Below are 23,488 nucleotides of genomic sequence, written 5' to 3'. Positions count from 1 at the left end.
CCCTTAACCGCATGTTGCTATACTGTGATCTCACTGTGAAGGATGGCTAGTTAGACCTGCCCTGAACCACAGTCTGCTATACTGTAGCCTCACTGTGAAGGATGGCTAGCTAGACCTGCCCTGAACCACAGTCTGCTATACTGTAGCCTCACTGTGAAGGATGGATAGCTAGACCTGCCCTGAACCACAGTCTGCTATACTGTAGCCTCGCTGTGAAGGATGGCTAGTTAGACCTGCCCTGAACCACAGGCTGCTATAGATACAGGCTGCCTTTGTTTCTCCAGAGAGAAGGATGGCCAGTCAAGCAGGCTTGAACCATAGGCATTCCTACCCTGTGAGCTATAGCCAGGTCTGATCCATAGGCCACTCTGGCCTGTCTTCTCCATGGTGAGATATAGCCAGGTCTGATCCATAGGCCACTCTGGCCTGTCTTCTCCATGGTGAGATATAGCCAGGTCTGATCCACAGGCCACTCTGGCCTGTCTTCTCCATGGTGAGATATAGCCAGGTCTGATCCATAGGCCACTCTGGCCTGTCTTCTCCATGGTGAGATATAGCCAGGTCTGATCCATAGGCCACTCTGGCCTGTCTTCTCCATGGTGAGATATAGCCAGGTCTGATCCATAGGCCACTCTGGCCTGTCTTCTCCATGGTGAGATATAGCCAGGTCTGATTGATAGTCTACACCGCAAGCCTGAATGGACCTACCTCTGCACTGTGAGTGGGTTTTGAGTTGGAGGGTTGGGAGAGGTTCGGGGATTGCAATGTATATGTCTTTCATAAAACACTGTAGATTAAACAGTTTACTGTTGGCACGGTGACATTTCATCCAGCTATTCACCCCTTCATCCCTCCTCTATTCACCCCTCCTCTATTCACCCCTTCACCCCTCTATTCTCCCCTCCTCTATTCATCCCTCCTCTATTCACCCCTTCATCCCTCCTCTACTCACCCCTTCATCCCTCCTCTATTCACCCCTTCATCCCTCCTCTATTCACCCCTTCATCCCTCCCCTATTCACCCCTTCATCCCTCCTCTATTCACCCCTCCTCTATTCACCCCTTCACCCCTCCTCTATTCACCCCTTCACCCCTCCTCTATTCACCCCTTCACCCCTCCTCTATTCACCCCTTCACCCCTCCTCTATTCACCCCTTCACCCCTCCCCTATTCAGCCCTTCATCCCTCCTCTATTCACCCCTTCATCCCTCCTCTATTCACCCCTTCATCCCTCATCTATTCAGCCCTTCATCCCTCCTCTATTCACCCCTTCACCCCTCCCCTATTCAGCCCTTCATCCCTCCTCTATTCACCCCTTCATCCCTCCTCTATTCACCCCTTCATCCCTCCTCTATTTACCCCTTCATCCCTCCTCTATTCACCCCTTCATCACTCCTCTATTCACCCCTTCATCCCTCCTCTACTCACCCCTTCATCCCTCCTCTACTCACCCCTTCATCCCTCCTCTATTCACCTCTCCTCTATTCACCCCTCCTCTATTCACCCCTTCACCCCTCCTCTATTCACCCCTCCTCTATTCACCCCTTCACCCCTCCTCTATTCACCCCTCCTCTATTCACCCCTCCTCTATTCACCCCTCCTCTATTCACCCCTTCATCCCTCATCTATTCACCCCTTCACCCCTCTTTTATTCACCCCTCCTCTATTCACCCCTTCATCCCTCTACTCGCTCCTTCATCCCTCCTCTATTCATCCCGTCATCCCTCCTCTATTCACCCCTCTTTTATTCACCCCTCTATTCACCCCTTCATCCCTCTACTCGCGCCTTCATCCCTCCTCTATTCGTCCCTTCATCCCTCCTCTATTCACCCCTTCACCCCTCTTTTATTCACCCCTCCTCTATTCACCCCTTCATCCCTCTACTCGCTCCTTCATCCCTCCTCTATTCATCCCGTCATCCCTCCTCTATTCACCCCTTCACCCCTCCTTTATTCACCCCTCTATTCACCCCTTCATCCCTCTACTCGCGCCTTCATCCCTTCATCCCTCCTCTATTCACCCCTTCATCCCTCTATTCATCCCGTCATCCCTCCTCTACTCATCCCTCCTCTATTCACCCTTTCATCCCTCCTCTATTCACCCTTTCATCCCTCCTCTATTCACCCCTCTTTTATTCACCCCTCTATTCACCCCTTCATCCCTCTACTCGCGCCTTCATCCCTCCTCTATTCACCCCTTCATCCCTCCTCTATTCACCCCTTTCATCCCTCCTCTATTCACCCTTTCATCCCTCCTCTATTCACCCTTTCATCCCTCCTCTATTCATCCCTTCATCCCCCTGCGTAGGAGGGAACGAGGAGCAGACGTACAGTCACTAACTATAGAAAGGATACATCTTTACCCGTACGTGTTTCCCCAGTTGATTGCCTTTCCGTCTGGAATGTATATGTATTCAAAGTGAAAAGGGAAGCGGGGGAAAAGCCCGTCTAGACATATGTATCATACTTATAAGGTAGCCTACATTTCAATCAACACTAACCCTGTAGCTAACCCAGATCACTCAAATTAATCACATTCATGCCATTTATTTTTTTGGTTAGCGAGAAATATTTTTTCCAAAAGAAGATTAAATTGACATTTCTCACGACCCTCACGTTTTCCATCCAGTGAGGAAATGTAGCCTTTTATTTAATTCCCCTCACTTTGCGTGCGCATGTCATCAATCCCAAGTTAATTGTCCCAATCCTACCTTTCTCATGACATTACACAAAGGATGTGTCCCAAAGCGCACCCTTTTCCCTATGTAGTGCCCTACTTTTGACCTGGCCCCTTTATAAAGGGAACAGGGTGCCATTTTTGGGACGTGTCATTCAAGGTAAGAGCAGAACATGTGTCCTGAAGCTGGGTTTTATTTCTGTGTTTTTTACTGCAGCTGACAAGTGCTGTTTTTAATACGGAGGAGGAGACTTTATGAAACCTGTTAACAATCCTTTTTAAAGATGTCTGTCCTTTTCTTTCCCATGAAAACGTTGAGATGAATAGTGTGATGTCTGGTGGGTGACACATCACCTCAGGTGGTTTCAGGTTTCCATTTTAAAATAGGGAGCAGGCTACAAGTTTAATTTCTTTACAGTAACACCGTGTTCAAGGAACATTCACCACAGAAAGAGAACGGCAAAGGGACAACAACACCAAAACGTAATTGATGATAGAACACATTTTAATTATCAAGACTTGGAAACAAAACAGTGATTTATCTGTCAACCTGTCTATAACGATGGGAATCTGAGTAAAAAGAGGGAATCTGTTTCAGGCAACAACTCCACTTTGTAAACTACATTTCCCATAGTACTCTGCTCATCAGAATATAGCCCTGTCAGGACACTGTCAGCCCTAGCAGTCATCAGAATATAGCCCTGTCAGGACACTATCCGCCCTAGCAGTCATCAGTATATAGTCCTGGCAGGACACTGTCCGCCCTAGCAGTCATCAGTATATAGTCCTGGCAGGACACTGTCAGCCCTAGCAGTCATCAGTATATAGTCCTGGCAGGACACTGTCCACCCTAGCAGTCATCAGTATATAGTCCTGTCAGGACACTGTCCACCCTAGCAGTCATCAGTATATAGTCCTGTCAGGACACTGTCCGCCCTAGCAGTCATCAGCATATATTCCTGGCAGGACACTGTCCGCCCGAGCAGTCATCAGTATATAGTCCTGTCAGGACACTGTCCGCCCTAGCAGTCATCAGTATATAGTCCTGTCAGGACACTGTCCGCCCTAGCAGTCATCAGTATATAGTCCTGTCAGGACACTGTCCGCCCTAGCAGTCATCAGTATATAGTCCTGGCAGGACACTGTCCGCCCTAGCAGTCATCAGTATATAGTCCTGTCAGGACACTGTCCGCCCTAGCAGTCATCAGTATATAGTCCTGGCAGGACACTGTCAGCCCTAGCAGTCATCAGTATATAGTCCTGTCAGGACACTGTCCGCCCTAGCAGCAGTCATCAGTATATAGTCCTGTCAGGACACTGTATTGTGATAAATGTGTTTCTCTGTTTACTGATCTAATCTTAAGAACCAATCAGTGAGTCCATTCGGGCCTGGAATTCCAGCGATGTAATTGACCTCGGGTGATGTTCAAGGGCAAACCAATCCTGGCCCTTTTTATTAAAGACCTAGTTGATATTCACTGACTGACATCACGTCAACACTCACCAGGCACTCGACATAGTCTCAATCTAATACCATCAACACATACTAATGTAATACAATATAAAGTCGTTTGTTGTGAATAGTAGAGCTACTTTACTTAGTAATAACTGTCTTCAGACCATATTGCATACATGATACTTACCGTGGTGATATTTCATTCAACCTTATATTATACAGATGATTCCTATTGAGATGAGATGTATGTTGCTGTTGTACATGACTGATGTACGTGTTGTTCTATCTACAGACCTGAAGACTACAGGATGAAGTGATCCATCAGAAGGCTGTTGCTGGGCTTCTTCTTCTTCTGTCCTGTTACTAGTCCTGACATTTACATCTGGCTTTTGGTTTAGAACATCCAGGTGACATTTACGGGTACACACCACAAAACCTTTTATGTTGTCCCAAATAATGTACAAAATAAACTAGTTCTCTTGTCAACCGTTTTTTTTGTTTTTTTTCGTGAGAATAAATCATGATGTATATTTCATTCTCTCTGTGGTGAAAGTTTGGATGGATTTTCGTGTGTTTCATTCAACCTCAGCTGAAGTGAGATGGCATTAATTGTGTGAGTCCCAAACGGTCCCCTATTCCCTGTATAGTGCACTACTTTAGACCAGGGCCAATAAAGGGCCCTTAGGGCTCTGATCAAAACTAGTGCACTATACAGGGACTAGGGAGCCAGTTGGGACTCGGGCGTCGGCTGCGGTCAGCTGCCTTTTCGTTCTGTTGTATTTTAGAGAATATTAAAGTGGAGATTCTTTGCCTACCAGCCACAGACCATTTCTGCAGTCTCTTCTGAAGTCTGATCTCTCCTCTAATTCGACCACACTTCGGCCTTAATTGATTTCAGATGCCTCCGGGACCTTTTTATAATGCCAGCATAGCCTTTTGATGTCTGGTGGCCCCTCAGGAAACCAATGTGGAAATGGACCTCAACAGTAAGCGTGATACTATAGTCGTTAGGCTCTTTTTAGACTGGGGAGTCGGCAACGTTTTACAGTCTGGCTTCACTGGTGTTTACCACAGACAGCAGCACTGTCTGACACACTGTGTTGACTGGACTCAAGTGCTGGTCCTGTTCAAATGAAGCCAGATTTACCTGTCAAGACAACCCATTTTGGCTGTTACAGGGAGAATGTCTCATCCTCTAGAGAAGCAGTTGATGGAGTCCTGCTGTTCTTTTGAAAGAAGAAACATGTTGTTTGTTGTGAGACAACGGAGCTTATACCAGTGGAGCCTCTTCGGAGGAGGACCATCCTCCTCAGTGAATCTCATAAAAATGTCAATTGTAATGTCAAGCCTTTTTTAGATAAAACTATGCTAAATATATTCACGTCACAAAATCATTTATTAAAACACATTGTTTTGCAATGAAGGTCTACAGTAGTCTCAGCAGCACTCTGTAGCCGGAGGACAGCTAGCTTCCGTCCTCCTCTGGGTACATTGACTTCAATACAAAACCTAGGAGGCTCATAGTTCTCACCCCACTTCCATGCAATTATGACAACTTTCAAAGGACGTCCACCAACCTATCAGAGCTCTTGCAGGATGAACTGACATGTTGTTCACCCAATCAAAGGATCAGAGAATAAATCTGCTACAGCTAGTTAGCAGTGCATAAAATATAGTGAGTAGTTGACTCAAAGAGAGAGAAAGACAATAGTTGAACAAATTAATTTCTTCCAAAATGAAGGAGAAGCAAGAGAGCGAGTATTTTTCAGTTTTACTTACTTAGCTAGCAAATGCAGCTAGCTAGTTTAGCCTACTCAAACACCCTGCTCAAACATAGAGATGCTGTGTTAGCTAGCTGGCTATGACTACCCCAACACAACACTGGAACTCTTCCAAGTCAAAGTAAACTTTTGGTTTTACAAATGTATTGCCAACGGGGCCCGCGGGTGTAACTGCTAAACTGCTAACTGACTGTATACTGTAAAGTTACTGCATGATTGTAGCGTGTTTACTAACACGTTACTAATAGTTATATTGGCTTTGTTTACTAGGACGGTACTTTGGCTAATACGGTGGCAACGATGTAGGCTGTGTGCAGCAGTTATGACATGGTTTGGCTTGGAAAACTTTTTTTTTGCCTGGTCATATACAGTTGATGTGTTGTGCATTGAAGTCCAAACGAAGGGAAAAGGTGAGAGGAGGAGCGAGCGTAGACGTGAGAAAGAATACAACGTGGCTGCTATGAACTGTGTTTACATGTGAACAGCGGTGTATTCATTCCACCGATTCTGTTGGAAAAACGTTTCTTAAACGGAACGAAACGGGGATAAACATACCTGAATTTGTCCAATATAAACTCTTGTTTGCAACTGTTGGACAAATGATTACACCCTAGATCAGCTAGATGCAGACAAGAGTGTTCAAGGAGGTAATGAACGTGTCACTGTCTGTCCAAACATTTTCTCTCGACCTGTGTGCACCTACGTTGTAATCTTTAATTCATAGTCTAGGTTGTAGCAACCTCATGATGGGTAGAAGAACAATTAGAGTATCATGTAGTAGCCTAAATCTATCACTGTTACATTGAACTGGGTGAATGTAATATGAATGACAGTAACCTAAACCTATCACTGTCACATTGAACTGGGTGAATGGAATATGAATGACAGTAACCTAAACCTATCACTGTCACATTGAACTGGGTGAATGGAATATGAATGACAGTAACCTAAACCTATCACTGTTACATTGAACTGGGTGAATGGAAATTGAATGACAGTAACCTAAACCTATCACTGTTACATTGAACTGGGTGAATGGGTTATGAATGACAGTAACATAAACCTATCACTGTTACATTGAACTGGGTGAATGGAATATGAATGACAGTAACCTAAACCTATCACTGTTACATTGAACTGGGTGAATGGAATATGAATGACAGTCATCCAAAAATGCTGTAATAGAAATAAGGCTGTGCTCATGAGAAAATAAATGGTCCTCCCTCATCTTCAACGGCACCAACCGCCACTGACTTAAACCTAGTTCTCACAGACCCTACTAATCAAACACCGAGCTACAGAACACTGTTGTATTACAGTTTTATTGGTTATAAAACAAATAATAAAGTATAAATAAATAACTTCCTAAATCAGTTTCAAAGGTTTGGTGGTCTGGTCTGATGAGACATTTCACTGGTACCTGTTAGTTCTACATTCGGAATTCCATTTCTGTCCAAAAACACAAATTAGACCACAGGCCTAACTATATTCAACACTTTCCTCACAGTGGACGGCCACCACGTTGCATAATCATCATAATAACAACAACAACACATTGGAAAGGCAATAAGGAAAACATTAAACTTCAGATTTGTGGAGCTCATCACAAGTCCTTCTAGCACCTTCTCTGTCGTTGCCTGTGACAAGATTAAGTGTAACTAACACCCAGTCGGACAAGACCAAGTCCATGTCGATTAACAACGCGATAACAGTACGATTGGACGAGAACGCTTGAGAGTCTTACAATAGCTGTAGTTTTCTTTGATAGGACAGTGGTTGAAGTTTGGTTCCTCAATGTTTAGGCATGCTTAAAAAACAACTTCCTCATCGTACAATAACAGTGGGGGGGGGGAAAGCTGCTTCAACAGAGGTCACAATGTATCATATTAAATCAAGAAGAGAGGCCATTGTACACAAATAGTGAGAAATCATTGTGAGAACTGGCTTGACAACTTAAAGATTGAGGGTAAAGTCAACATGGAAGCACTACAATGTAAATGACACATGGTTATAAAGAGCTGACAGCCTGTACAAATGTCATCCATTCATAATATCAAATTACAAAAAGATGTTTGATTTATTACACATCAACCCAAAGACACAGTCCAGTCATTCTCAATGCGCTGGCTCAAAGGCTGCATGCAACTTCACTACAAAGGTAAGTGATTTGAATGTACACCACTGGGGATAGCTTCTCTTCCTCAGTCCCCCTACATCCCACACACCAGCATTTACACAAATCAGGCACTTTTCGGATATCCTAATCTGACAGCGCTATCATACAGGAGACCCTGGTTAGCGACACGGGGGCAAATGAGGCATACCGAACATATTTTTGACATCTTCATTAACCCACAGGGACATGGAGAGGTGGTTGAACTGTCTGTCCAGTCTGGAGTTCTCCAATCATCTCCACCTCTCCTTCAGTATCTGCTGCAGCATCGCTCCTCTGTCCAGTCTGTCCAGTCTGGAGTTCTCCAATCATCTCCACCTCTCCTTCAGTATCTGCTGCAGCATCGCTCCTCTGTCCAGTCTGGAGTTCTCCAATCATCTCCACCTCTCCTTCAGTATCAGCTGCAGCATCGCTCCTCTGTCCTGTCTGTCCAGTCTGGTCTGTGTTAGCGGTGGCTCTTCTCTGTGTGACCACATCTCTGGAGAAACGGCTCATCATTATCCCTGGGGACCTTATCTCAGTGTCCTGGGAGTGGGATTGGGGTGCAGGGCGTGCAGGGGGGTGAGGGTAATTTGGCTGGTAGTACTGAGGGGGGTATCCTCTATACCCAGCGAATGGGTCCTCTTCCTCCTCGTCTTCCTCCTCGTCTTCCTCATCGTCGTCTTCATCATCGTTGTAGTAATTTCCACGGGGGTCATAACGGCCAGTGGGGGGATAGTTTTGGTAGTTGGTGTGGGGGAGTTGTTGTACTATGGTGAGGAACATCTAGATCAATGGGGTGTCGTCACTAGCAACCTCTTTCTAAACCACCACCGCTAAGTTAGCTTGTTGTCTGGGGTTGTTAGCTTGTTGCCCGGGGTAGCATCTGGGTTAGCAGAATGACGTACAGGAGAAAGCAGACAGAGAGCCACAGGCACAATATTACTGCAGTGAGAAAGAAGAACACAGTGTGTAGCCGTGGATGTATACGAGGGAGGGTGAGCCACGCCAGTGGGAGTAAGTGGGAGTCTGATTAGTGTTTGTCATTCACAAGGATGCCTTGATCAGGAGAGAGAAGATATACACAGGGAGGAAGGAAGGAAGATGGCGGCTGGTGGGTGGCTGGAGCAAAGCATTGTCTAGGAAACAATATCTTCTGATTCGTGACTTTTAGAAAAATCCAGATGGATTGTTTTCCAAGCGGGGTGATGTGATGCGAGGGTAGCAAGATCAACACACAATGTCTGATGACAGGCAGAGATAGATGGAGAGTGAAGCGAGTGTTTGAACACAGTGGTGGTGATCTCAAGAGGTAGTGAGGGGTGAAGGGAGGTGGGTAGTGATAGTCTCTATGTGGGGAAGAAAAGATGGGAGAGGAGAGAGTGGCTGATGGTCTATTTATGAGGGGAGAGGAGAGAGTGGCTGATGGTCTATTTATGAGGGGAGAGGAGAGGGTGGCTGATGGTCTATTTATGAGGGGAGAGGAGAGGGTGGCTGATGGTCTCTTTATAAGGGGAGAGGAGAGGAGAGAGTGGCTGATGGTCTCTTTATGAGGGGAGAGGAGAGGGTGGCTGATGGACTCTTTATGAGGGGAGAGGAGAGGGTGGCTGATGGTCTCTTTATGAGGGGAGAGGAGAGGGTGGCTGATGGTCTCTTTATGAGGGGAGAGGAGAGGGTGGCTGATGGTCTCTTTATAAGGGGAGAGGAGAGGAGAGAGTGGCTGATGGTCTCTTTATAAGGGGAGAGGAGAGGAGAGAGTGGCTGATGGTCTCTTTATGAGGGGAGAGGAGAGGGTGGCTGATGGTCTCTTTATGAGGGGAGAGGACAGGGTGGCTGATGGACTCTTTATAAGGGGAGAGGAGAGGAGAGAGTGGCTGATGGTCTCTTTATGAGGGGAGAGGAGAGGGTGGCTGATGGTCTCTTTATGAGGGGAGAGGAGAGGGTGGCTGATGGTCTCTTTATGAGGGGAGAGGAGAGAGGAGAGGAGAGAGTGGCTGATGGTCTCTTTATAAGGGGAGAGGAGAGGAGAGAGTGGCTGATGGTCTCTTTATGAGGGGAGAGGAGAGAGTGGCTGATGGTCTCTTTATGAGGGGAGAGGAGAGGGTGGCTGATGGTCTCTTTATGAGGGGAGAGGAGAGGGTGGCTGATGGTCTCTTTATAAGGGGAGAGGAGAGGGTGGCTGATGGTCTCTTTATGAGGGGAGAGGAGAGGGTGGCTGATGGTCTCTTTATGAGGGGAGGGGAGAGGAGAGGGTGGCTGATGGTCTCTTTATGAGGGGAGAGGAGAGGAGAGGGTGGCTGATGGACTCTTTATGAGGGGAGAGGAGAGGGTGGCTGATGGTCTCTTTATGAGGGGAGAGGAGAGGGTGGCTGATGGTCTCTTTATGAGGGGAGAGGAGAGGGTGGCTGATGGTCTCTTTATAAGGGGAGAGGAGAGGGTGGCTGATGGTCTCTTTATGAGGGGAGAGGAGAGGGTGGCTGATGGTCTCTTTTTGTGCGGAAGAAAGGAGGGAGGGAGGGAGGGAGGGAGGGAGGGAGGAGAGGGTGTCTGGAACTAAGAGAATGTTGCTCAGTAGTCATTCTCATATTCCTGTTCCTGTCCTCCTTGAGTTAGAACCAGAACAGGTGAGACAGAGAGAAACACGTACCTTACGTCAGTACAGATACCAGACCACATAACACCAACATGCTACCATTCCAAATACCACATGGACCCACTAGTGGTTGTGCTGGTCAGTATCTCTGACTCAGACTGCTGTGTTATGGCAGCTGCTCAACAGAGCTCTGAAAGCAGACACGTACAGGCACAACATAGTGCTGTAATCTAATCTTTATTTCTCTTAATGTAAGAAAATGTCATAAAGATGTAGAACAGTGAAATGAGAGTCACACAGGATACATGTTTTTTGTCATCCAGTATACTTACAGTATAGAACTCAGTCATGCACAAGTTATGGGGAGGCATTTTAGGTCAAATGTGCACCACACATTGCTGTAAGAGGCACTCCCCTCTTAAAGTGATACAACACCATTTTTACCACATCTGTGGGAATGAACCAATTGTTCAATGACAAATACCCTGCCTGAATTCAATCAAAACAGCTGTAGCATAATTGTCTTCGTGTTAATATCCGTTTAGACCAAGTTAGCAGTGAAGTAATAACCAGTCAATAGGAAAGCAGGCCCACTAAGTGGGCTCCCGAGTGGCGCAGCGGTCTAAGGCACTGCATCTCAGTGCAAGAGGCGTCACTACAGTCCCTGGTTCGAATCCAGGCTGTATCACATCTGGGTGTGATTGGGAGTCCCATAGGGCGGGTTTGGTCGGGGTTAGGCCGTCATTATAAATAAGAATTTGTTCTTAACTGACTTGCCTAGTTAAATAAAATAAACTAAGGACATGGGCACTCATATTAAACATGCATAGGGTATAAAACGTCTCACGAGAACACACGGCACAACATTTCAATAGCTCTAAAATACTTTACGAAATTTATAGGGACAATTACAATGTCAATCTGTGTAGGATTTACCAGTCGCCAGTTAGTCAGTCTCTGGGAAAATACTTTTACTAGTTGTAAAGTCAGGGGCGGAGCCAGACACTGGAGTTGTTTATGTCCTGAAATGATCTGCAATAAACATCGTCAAGTGTCTTTCATTTCATCTAATGAAAATAACACTAACTAACCACTGCCTCATTGTCCCTTCAAAATACTGTGTGGAAACAGCAGCTGACTAGAATGACATGACTCTGCTGCAACGTAGGATGAAGAGAAGACTTTAGATCTGACACACACAGCAGTTACTGTTACTCTCTCTTTCTACATTTCTGTTTTGATTGAATTCAGGAATAGTATACACTGAGTGTACAAAACATTAAGAACACCTGCTCTTTCCATGACATACTGACCAGGTGAATCCAGGTGAAAGATATGATCCCTTATTGATGTCACTTTGTTAAATCCACTTCAATCAGTGTAGATGAAGGGGAGGAGACGGGTTAAAGAAGGATTTTTAAGCCTTGAGACAATTGAGAAATGGATTGTGTATGTGTGCCATTCAGAGGGTGAATGGGAAAGACATTTAAGTGTTTTTGAACGGGGTAACTTGACACAACTGTGGGAAGCATTGGAGTCAACATGGGCCAGCATTCCTGTGGAACGCTTTCGACACCTTGTAGAGTCCATGACCCGATGAACTGAGGCTGTTCTGAGGACAACATCAATACTAGGAAGGTGTTCTTAATGTTTTGTACACTCAGTGCATAACCATACACAGTGTCCATCAGATGTACTGTGGTATAAAACCCAGTTCCTCCTAGTAATCTCAGTCCTACAGTATCCAGAACTTATAGATAGTGATATCTATGTGTTCTGATGGTGGTTACCTCCAACGTTGTAGCCCAAACAGGAGTTCTGGTCGCAGTAGCCAGCAGCACCAGCAGGGCCCGTGGATCCAGGGGTGCCCGGTCGTCCTGGGGTGCCCTGGCTGCCTGGTCTACCGGCGGGGCCTTGGCTGCCTGTACGGCCCTCTCCTAGAAGACCTGTGGAGGCAAGATACACAGTTAAGTAACAGGATCTACAAGGGACAAACTACACACCAAAAACCAGTCTCTTGCTACGGCTGACCATGTAAACTGTAGAGATAAAATAATGAAAACGACGTTTTATGAATCGTCCCCCCTGTTACTTCTGCAATGACAAACTAGGATGTAACATAGTCTGTGTGTTGTTGAGTGTCCAGACTGCAGTGTGTATAAATACCTGTGTGTTGTTGAGGGTCCAGACTGCAGTGTGTATAAATACCTGTGTGTTGTTGAGGGTCCAGACTGCAGTGTGTATAAATACCTGTGTGTTGTTGAGTGTCCAGACTGCAGTGTGTATAAATAACTGTGTGTTGTTGAGTGTCCTGACTGCAGTGTGTATAAATACCTGTGTGTTGTTGAGTGTCCAGACTGCAGTGTGTATAAATACCTGTGGGTTGTTGAGTGTCCAGACTGCAGTGTGTATAAATACCTGTGTGTTGTTGAGTGTCCAGACTGCAGTGTGTATAAATACCTGTGTGTTGTTGAGTGTCCAGACTGCAGTGTGTATGAATACCTGTGTGTTGTTGAGTGTCCAGACTGCAGTGTGTATAAATACCTGTGTGTTGTTGAGTGTCCAGACTGCAGTGTGTATAAATACCTGTGTGTTGTTGAGTGTCCAGACTGCAGTGTGTATAAATACCTGTGTGTTGTTGAGTGTCCAGACTGCAGTGTGTATAAATACCTGTGTGTTGTTGAGGGTCCAGACTGCAGTGTGTATAAATACCTGTGTGTTGTTGAGTGTCCAGACTGCAGTGTGTATAAATACCTGTGTGTTGTTGAGTGTCCAGACTGCAGTGTGTATAAATACCTGTGTGTTGTTGAGTGTCCAGACTGCAGTGTGTATAAATACCTGTGTGTTGTTGAGTGTCCAGACTGCAGTGTGTATAAATACCTGTGTGTTGTTGAGGGTCCAGACTGCAGTGTGTATAAATACCTGTGTGTTGTTGAGTGTCCAGACTGCAGTGTGTATAAATACCTGTGTGTTGTTGAGTGTCCAGACTGCAGTGTGTATAAATACCTGTGTGTTGTTGAGTGTCCAGACTGCAGTGTGTATAAATACCTGTGTGTTGTTGAGTGTCCAGACTGCAGTGTGTATAAATACCTGTGTGTTGTTGAGTGTCCAGACTGCAGTGTGTATAAATACCTGTGTGTTGTTGAGTGTCCAGACTGCAGTGTGTATGAATACCTGTGTGTTGTTGAGTGTCCAGACTGCAGTGTGTATAAATAACTGTGTGTTGTTGAGTGTCCTGACTGCAGTGTGTATAAATACCTGTGTGTTGTTGAGTGTCCAGACTGCAGTGTGTATAAATACCTGTGGGTTGTTGAGTGTCCAGACTGCAGTGTGTATAAATACCTGTGTGTTGTTGAGTGTCCAGACTGCAGTGTGTATAAATACCTGTGTGTTGTTGAGTGTCCAGACTGCAGTGTGTATGAATACCTGTGTGTTGTTGAGTGTCCAGACTGCAGTGTGTATAAATACCTGTGTGTTGTTGAGTGTCCAGACTGCAGTGTGTATAAATACCTGTGGGTTGTTGAGTGTCCAGACTGCAGTGTGTATAAATACCTGTGTGTTGTTGAGTGTCCAGACTGCAGTGTGTATAAATACCTGTGTGTTGTTGAGGGTCCAGACTGCAGTGTGTATAAATACCTGTGTGTTGTTGAGTGTCCAGACTGCAGTGTGTATAAATACCTGTGTGTTGTTGAGTGTCCAGACTGCAGTGTGTATAAATACCTGTGTGTTGTTGAGTGTCCAGACTGCAGTGTGTATAAATACCTGTGTGTTGTTGAGTGTCCAGACTGCAGTGTGTATAAATACCTGTGTGTTGTTGAGGGTCCAGACTGCAGTGTGTATAAATACCTGTGTGTTGTTGAGTGTCCAGACTGCAGTGTGTATAAATACCTGTGTGTTGTTGAGTGTCCAGACTGCAGTGTGTATAAATACCTGTGTGTTGTTGAGTGTCCAGACTGCAGTGTGTATAAATACCTGTGTGTTGTTGAGTGTCCAGACTGCAGTGTGTATAAATACCTGTGTGTTGTTGAGTGTCCAGACTGCAGTGTGTATAAATACCTGTGTGTTGTTGAGTGTCCAGACTGCAGTGTGTATAAATACCTGTGTGTTGTTGAGTGTCCAGACTGCAGTGTGTATGAATACCTGTGTGTTGTTGAGTGTCCAGACTGCAGTGTGTATAAATACCTGTGTGTTGTTGAGTGTCCAGACTGCAGTGTGTATAAATACCTGTGTGTTGTTGAGTGTCCAGACTGCAGTGTGTATAAATACCTGTGTGTTGTTGAGTGTCCAGACTGCAGTGTGTATAAATACCTGTGTGTTGTTGAGTGTCCAGACTGCAGTGTGTATAAATACCTGTGTGTTGTTGAGTGTCCAGACTGCAGTGTGTATAAATACCTGTGTGTTGTTGAGTGTCCAGACTGCAGTGTGTATAAATACCTGTGTGTTGTTGAGTGTCCAGACTGCAGTGTGTATAAATACCTGTGTGTTGTTGAGTGTCCAGACTGCAGTGTGTATAAATACCTGTGTGTTGTTGAGGGTCCAGACTGCAGTGTGTATAAATACCTGTGTGTTGTTGAGTGTCCAGACTGCAGTGTGTATAAATACCTGTGTGTTGTTGAGTGTCCAGACTGCAGTGTGTATAAATACCTGTGTGTTGTTGAGTGTCCAGACTGCAGTGTGTATAAATACCTGTGTGTTGTTGAGTGTCCAGACTGCAGTGTGTATAAATACCTGTGGGTTGTTGAGTGTCCAGACTGCAGTGTGTATAAATACCTGTGTGTTGTTGAGTGTCCAGACTGCAGTGTGTATAAATACCTGTGTGTTGTTGAGGGTCCAGACTGCAGTGTGTATAAATACCTGTGTGTTGTTGAGTGTCCAGACTGCAGTGTGTATAAATACCTGTGTGTTGTTGAGTGTCCAGACTGCAGTGTGTATAAATACCTGTGTGTTGTTGAGTGTCCAGACTGCAGTGTGTATAAATACCTGTGTGTTGTTGAGTGTCCAGACTGCAGTGTGTATAAATACCTGTGTGTTGTTGAGTGTCCAGACTGCAGTGTGTATAAATACCTGTGTGTTGTTGAGTGTCCAGACTGCAGTGTGTATAAATACCTGTGTGTTGTTGAGTGTACAGACTGCAGTGTGTATAAATACCTGTGTGTTGTTGAGGGTCCAGACTGCAGTGTGTATAAATACCTGTGTGTTGTTGAGTGTACAGACTGCAGTGTGTATAAATACCTGTGTGTTGTTGAGGGTCCAGACTGCAGTGTGTATAAATACCTGTGTGTTGTTGAGTGTACAGACTGCAGTGTGTATAAAGACCTGTGTGTTGTTGAGTGTCCAGACTGCAGTGTGTATAAATACCTGTGTGTTGTTGAGTGTACAGACTGCAGTGTGTATAAATACCTGTGTGTTGTTGAGTGTCCAGACTGCAGTGTGTATAAATACCTGTGTGTTGTTGAGTGTCCAGACTGCAGTGTGTATAAATACCTGTGTGTTGTTGAGTGTACAGACTGCAGTGTGTATAAATACCTGTGTGTTGTTGAGTGTCCAGACTGCAGTGTGTATAAATACCTGTGTGTTTTTGAGGGTCCAGACTGCAGTGTGTATAAATACCTGTGGGTTCCCTCAGAATAATGACCTGAACCCAGGTCAGACCGTTTGGATTCATTTATTATCCTCCTTCTGTTGAGGTTTCCACTACAGAAGCCTGTCCTTCAGCCCATCCCTGTTTGACTACAGCAGTCCAGTCCCATCCCAGTTTGACTACAGCAGCCCAGTCCCAGCCCGGTTTGACTACAGCAGCCCAGTCCCAGTTCCAACCATGAACACACATTCCTATGTTTGCTGACATGACAACAATCTGAGGCGTTGTGGTGCTCAGTGAGATATGAGCGGAATCCTCATTTACAGAGTTCTGCTTTTGGATCTAAAAATATCCTCCCTGATTTCCATTAAAGTAGTAAAACCTCTGCCAGGACCCACAGTCTCCTGATGTTTCATCGTGAACTTTCAGAAATGTTGTTTTGTCATTAATACAATTTCAGAGAACTTTGTCAGAGTTGAGTATCGATTAAACAACAATCAGATGCATTGTCCTGTATTGATTTTCTGTTTAAATAAATTGTAGTGTACAAAGAAGAATCAATACAAAAAGGGTTTGTTTCTCCCCAAAAAATATTGTCCAAACATCTGTTTGACATTATAGACAGCAATCCAAGACAGATCAACTTTATATCCAAAACACATGAGGATTTTGCTGATGTTATTAAAAGTTTCCAATGTTGTTTTCTTTACAGAAAACCCCTAGTAAGAGGAATGTCACTGCAGTCCCAGTGTAGTCTGAATACACAAGAGTTCTCAATCAACAACATAGTATAGAACATGTTTTCATTAAAGTGTGTCAGCCGTTAGTGTCCCATGAAAGCCAACCTGTCCTAGAAACACCTCTCATTATAGTGGTGGATTGTCTGTATAAAGGTGGTAGTGAACGGGATGCATATCTACACATGTATTATCTGGGATTTCTAAATGATGGAGGGAGGATTGTGGAGGGAAGATGAGTGGGGGGGGGGGGGGGATGACAAAGAGAAGTAAGATGGAAGGTGAAGGGAGGATGACAAGGAGAAGTAAGTGTACACAGTGTACATATTGAGTGTGGATTAGTATAAACTGTCTCTACATACTGCATGTGGATTAGTATAAACTGTCTCTACATACTGCATGTGGATTAGTATAAACTGTCTCTACATACTGCGTGTGGATTAGTATAAACTGTCTCTACATACTGCGTGTGGATTAGTATAAACTGTCTCTACATACTGCATGTGGATTAGTATAAACTGTCTCTACATACTGCATGTGGATTAGTATAAACTGTCTCTACATACTGCATGTGGATTAGTATAAACTGTCTCTACATACTGCATGTGGATTAGTATAAACTGTCTCTACATAATGCATGTGGATTAGTATAAACTGTCTCTACATACTGCATGTGGATTAGTATAAACTGTCTCTACATACTGCATGTGGATTAGTATAAACTGTCTCTACATACTGCATGTGGATTAGTATAAACTGTCTCTACATACTGCATGTGGATTAGTATAAACTGTCTCTACATACTGCATGTGGATTAGTATAAACTGTCTCTACATACTGCATGTGGATTAGTATAAACTGTCTCTACATACTGCATGTGGATTAGTATAAACTGTCTCTACATAATGCATGTGGATTAGTATAAACTGTCTCTACATAATGCATGTGGATTAGTATAAACTGTCTCTACATACTGCATGTGGATTAGTATAAACTGTCTCTACATACTGCATGTGGATTAGTATAAACTGTCTCTACATACTGCATGTGGATTAGTATAAACTGTCTCTACATACTGCATGTGGATTAGTATAACTGTCTCTACATACTGCATGTGGATTAGTATAAACTGTCTCTACATACTGCATGTGGATTAGTATAAACTGTCTCTACATAATGCATGTGGATTAGTATAAACTGTCTCTACATACTGCATGTGGATTAGTATAAACTGTCTCTACATACTACATGTGGATTAGTATAAACTGTCTCTACATACTGCATGTGGATTAGTATAAACTGTCTCTACATAATGCATGTGGATTAGTATAAACTGTCTCTACATACTGCATGTGGATTAGTATAAACTGTCTCTACATACTGCATGTGGATGAGTATAAACTGTCTCTACATACTGCATGTGGATTAGTATAAACTGTCTCTACATAATGCATGTGGATTAGTATAAACTGTCTCTACATACTGCATGTGGATTAGTATAAACTGTCTCTACATACTGCATGTGGATGAGTATAAACTGTCTCTACATACTGCATGTGGATTAGTATAAACTGTCTCTACATAATGCATGTGGATGAGTATAAACTGTCTCTACATACTGCATGTGGATTAGTATAAACTGTCTCTACATAATGCATGTGGATTAGTATAAACTGTCTCTACATACTACATGTGGATTAGTATAAACTGTCTCTACATACTGCATGTGGATTAGTATAAACTGTCTCTACATACTGCATGTGGATTAGTATAAACTGCTTCTACATACTGCATGTGGATTAGTATAAACTGTCTCTACATACTGCATGTGGATTAGTATAAACTGTCTCTACATACTGCATGTGGATTAGTATAAACTGCTTCTACATACTGCATGTGGATTAGTATAAACTGTCTCTACATACTGCATGTGGATTAGTATAAACTGTCTCTACATACTGCATGTAGATTAGTATAAACTGTCTCTACATACTGCATGTGGATTAGTATAAACTGTCTCTACATAATGCATGTGGATTAGTATAAACTGTCTCTACATAATGCATGTGGATTAGTATAAACTGTCTCTACATACTGCATGTGGATTAGTATAAACTGTCTCTACATACTGCATGTGGATTAGTATAAACTGTCTCTACATACTGCATGTGGATTAGTATAAACTGTCTCTACATAATGCATGTGGATTAGTATACACTCTGATTGTGATTCTGTAAGATGGAAGGATGAGAGGGAGGAGTGTGATGGGAGGAGAAGAGAGGAGTGAGAGGATGAGAGGATGTAGGGGTCCTTACCTGGTGGCCCTGGGGGACCTCTGGGGCCCTGTGTCCCCACACCTTGACTCCCCCTCTCCCCCTTCTCTCCTGGGATACCTGAGGACAGACGACACACAAAGTTCATATGACCTTGACCTTAACAGAAAGGCACCATGTCCTCATGTAACTTCTCACATTCTCCTAGTTCCTCTCTGATACCCAGTACACTGTTCTTCATCTAGTCAGACTGTCCTCCTCTACTATGTCTGGTCTTCATCTAGTCAGACTGTCCTCCTCTACTATGTCTGGTCTTCATCTAGTCAGACTGTCTTCTACTATGTCTGGTCTTCATCTAGTCAGACTGTCCTCCTCTACTATGCCTGGTCTTCATCTAGTCAGACTGTCCTCCTCTACTATGCCTGTTCTTCATCTAGTCAGACTGTCCTCCTCTACTACGCCTGTTCTTCATCTAGTCAGACTGTCCTCTACTATGCCTGGTCTTCATCTAGTCAGACTGTCCTCTACTATGCCTGGTCTTCATCTAGTCAGACTGTCCTCTACTATGCCTGGTCTTCATCTAGTCAGACTATCCTCTACTACGCCTGGTCTTCATCTAGTCAGACTATCCTCTACTATGCCTGGTCTTCATCTAGTCAGACTGTCCTCCTCTACTATGCCTGGTCTTCATCTAGTCAGACTGTCCTCCTCTACTATGCCTGGTCTTCATCTAGTCAGACTGTCCTCCTCTACTATGCCTGGTCTTCATCTAGTCAGACTGTCCTCATCTACTATGCCTGGTCTTCATCTAGTCAGACTGTCCTCATCTACTATGCCTGGTCTTCATCTAGTCAGACTGTCCTCTACTATGCCTGTTCTTCATCTAGTCAGACTGTCCTCCTCTACTATGCCTGGTCTTCATCTAGTCAGACTGTCCTCCTCTACTACGCCCTGCCAATCATTGCATTAACTGCTCAATAAGCCAGTACTCTTTCCTCTGGTGGCTGTGCCCAACCTAGTTCATTAGTATGCCTTGGTTTCCCTGCTGTACCATGCCCTGCCAAGCTGAACCAAGCCAAGCTCCTGCTCTAGCAAGTCCTGCCAAGCTGAGTCAGAGGGGTGGTGGTTTGTGGTGTTGTTTAACACCAGGCTGACACTCTGTTTGTAGTGTTGTTTAACACCAGGCTGACACTCTGTTTGTGTGTAATGTTCTGTCATATTCCTGTTTGTGTATAATATTCTCTCATATTCCTGTTTGTGTATAATATTCTGTCATATTCCTGTTTGTGTATAATATTCTGTCATATTGCTGTTTGTGTATAATATTCTGTCATATTCCTGTTTGTGTATAATATTCGGTCATATTCCTGTTTGTGTATAATATTCTGTCATATTGCAGTTTGTGTATAATATTTTGTCATATTCCTGTTTGTGTATAATATTCTGTCATATTCCAGTTTGTGTATAATATTTTGTCATATTCCTGTTTGTGTATAATATTCTGTCATATTCCTGTTTGTGTATAATATTTTGTCATATTCCTGTTTGTGTATAATATTCTGTCATATTCCTGTTTGTGTATAATATTCTGTCATATTCCTGTTTGTGTATAATATTCTGTCATATTGCTGTTTGTTTATACTATTCTGTCATATTCCTGTTTGTGTATAATATTCTGTCATATTCCTGTTAGTTCCTTGCGATATGTCTGTTGTTTTTATGGACATGATTCTTCTGCAAAACCAATTTCCCCCCTGGGGAATGATAACGCTTTCTACCACTACCATCTGTAACTATGTTTCATTGTTTTGAATGCTTCAGACCGGTCAGTCATATCTCTAGCTATGAGGATGTTTCAGACCGGTCAGTCATATCTCTAGCTATGAGGATGTTTCAGACCGGTCAGTCATATCTCTAGCTATGAGGATGTTTCAGACCGGTCAGTCATATCTCTAGCTATGAGGATGTTTCAGACCGGTCAGTCATATCTCTAGCTATGATGATGTTTCAGACCGGTCAGTCATATCTCTAGCTATGAGGATGTTTCAGACCGGTCAGTCATATCTCTAGCTATGATGCCGTTTCAGACCGGTCAGTCATATCTCTAGCTATGAGGATGTTTCAGACCGGTCAGTCATATCTCTAGCTATGAGGATGTTTCAGACCGGTCAGTCAGATCTCTAACTATGAGGACGTTTCAGACCGGTCAGTCATATCTCTAGCTATGAGGATGTTTCAGACCGGTCAGTCATATCTCTAACTATGAGGATGTTTCAGACCGGTCAGTCATATCTCTAGCTATGAGGATGTTTCAGACCGGTCAGTCATATCTCTAGCTATGAGGATGTTTCAGACCGGTCAGTCATATCTCTAACTATGAGGATGTTTCAGACCGGTCAGTCATATCTCTAGCTATGAGGACGTTTCAGACCGGTCAGTCATATCTCTAACTATGAGGACGTTTCAGACCGGTCAGTCATATCTCTAGCTATGAGGATGTTTCAGACCGGTCAGTCATATCTCTAGCTATGAGGACGTTTCAGACCGGTCAGTCATATCTCTAACTATGAGGATGTTTCAGACCGGTCAGTCATATCTCTAACTATGAGGATGTTTCAGACCGGTCAGTCATATCTCTAGCTATGAGGATGTTTCAGACCGGTCAGTCATATCTCTAACTATGAGGATGTTTCAGACCGGTCAGTCATATCTCTAGCTATGAGGATGTTTCAGACCGGTCAGTCATATCTCTAGCTATGAGGATGTTTCAGACCGGTCAGTCATATCTCTAACTATGAGGATGTTTCAGACCGGTCAGTCATATCTCTAACTATGAGGATGTTTCAGACCGGTCAGTCATATCTCTAGCTATGAGGATGTTTCAGACCGGTCAGTCATATCTCTAGCTATGAGGACGTTTCAGACCGGTCAGTCATATCTCTAGCTATGAGGATGTTTCAGACCGGTCAGTCATATCTCTAACTATGAGGATGTTTCAGACCGGTCAGTCATATCTCTAACTATGAGGATGTTTCAGACCGGTCAGTCATATCTCTAACTATGAGGATGTTTCAGACCGGTCAGTCATATCTCTAGCTAGGAGGATGTTTCAGACCGGTCAGTCATATCTCTAGCTATGAGGATGTTTCAGACCGGTCAGTCATATCTCTAACTATGAGGATGTTTCAGACCGGTCAGTCATATCTCTAGCTATGAGGATGTTTCAGACCGGTCAGTCATATCTCTAGCTATGAGGACGTTTCAGACCGGTCAGTCATATCTCTAGCTATGAGGACGTTTCAGACCGGTCAGTCATATCTCTAACTATGAGGATGTTTCAGACCGGTCAGTCATATCTCTAGCTATGAGGATGTTTCAGACCGGTCAGTCATATCTCTAACTATGAGGATGTTTCAGACCGGTCAGTCATATCTCTAGCTATGAGGATGTTTCAGACCGGTCAGTCATATCTCTAGCTATGAGGATGTTTCAGACCGGTCAGTCATATCTCTAGCTATGAGGATGTTTCAGACCGGTCAGTCATATCTCTAGCTAGGAGGATGTTTCAGACCGGTCAGTCATATCTCTAGCTAGGAGGATGTTTCAGACCGGTCAGTCATATCTCTAACTATGAGGATGTTTCAGACCGGTCAGTCATATCTCTAGCTATGAGGATGTTTCAGACCGGTCAGTCATATCTCTAGCTAGGAGGATGTTTCAGACCGGTCAGTCATATCTCTAGCTATGAGGATGTTTCAGACCGGTCAGTCATATCTCTAACTATGAGGATGTTTCAGACCGGTCAGTCATATCTCTAACTATGAGGACGTTTCAGACCGGTCAGTCATATCTCTAACTATGAGGATGTTTCAGACCGGTCAGTCATATCTCTAACTATGAGGATGTTTCAGACAGGTCAGTCATATCTCTAACTATGAGGATGTCTCTGGCTCTGTTGGTCTGGGCAGGAGGGGAGGATAAATCCAACCAGTGCTTGTTCCTTCCATCAACAGTGTGAGTGACAGACCAGAGACACAATAGCTCATGAAAAGACAACTAGGAAAGTTAAAAAAAATATTTTACATTTCTGTCATTTACCAGACGCACTTATCCTGAGTCCATACATTTTCATACTGGTCCCTCATGGGAATCGAACTCACAACCCTGGTGTTGGAAGTGCCATTCTCTACCAACTGAGCCACACGGGAGTTCAGGCCAGGGAATCAATATAAAACATATA

At 44.0% G+C, this 23,488-nt stretch overlaps 2 protein-coding genes across 6 annotated transcripts in view; one reads left to right on the top strand and one right to left on the bottom strand.

The window, feature by feature from the left end:
* Window positions 1-4,617, top strand: part of mrpl13 (mitochondrial ribosomal protein L13) — a 33,452-nt gene extending 28,835 nt beyond the window's left edge. For both annotated transcript variants that reach the window (XM_071395786.1, XM_071395788.1), the window contains one exon: window positions 4,424-4,617. In XM_071395786.1, the coding sequence (XP_071251887.1) occupies window positions 4,424-4,448 (25 nt within the window). In that variant the 3' untranslated portion in view covers window positions 4,449-4,617. The remainder of the gene's footprint in view (window positions 1-4,423) is intronic.
* A 2,598-nt stretch (window positions 4,618-7,215) lies between these two features.
* col14a1a (collagen, type XIV, alpha 1a) overlaps window positions 7,216-23,488 on the bottom strand; it is a 220,185-nt gene continuing 203,912 nt past the window's right edge. For 2 of the 4 annotated variants that reach the window (XM_071395781.1, XM_071395785.1), the window contains 3 exons: window positions 19,291-19,368; window positions 12,448-12,603; window positions 7,216-8,834 (listed from right to left, as the gene is read on the bottom strand). In XM_071395781.1, the coding sequence (XP_071251882.1) occupies window positions 8,260-8,834; window positions 12,448-12,603; window positions 19,291-19,368 (809 nt within the window). In that variant the 3' untranslated portion in view covers window positions 7,216-8,259. Of the gene's footprint in view, window positions 10,668-12,447; window positions 12,604-19,290; window positions 19,369-23,488 lie in introns of all 4 variants that reach the window. The other 2 variants (XM_071395784.1, XM_071395782.1) reach the window with 2 other exon arrangements.

The sequence above is a fragment of the Salvelinus alpinus genome, chromosome 4 (assembly GCF_045679555.1).
Source record: "Salvelinus alpinus chromosome 4, SLU_Salpinus.1, whole genome shotgun sequence".
Taxonomy (NCBI): Eukaryota; Metazoa; Chordata; class Actinopteri; order Salmoniformes; family Salmonidae; genus Salvelinus; species Salvelinus alpinus.
Note: the sequence above shows the minus strand (reverse complement) of the source record. Positions and strands in the feature narration are given on the sequence as shown.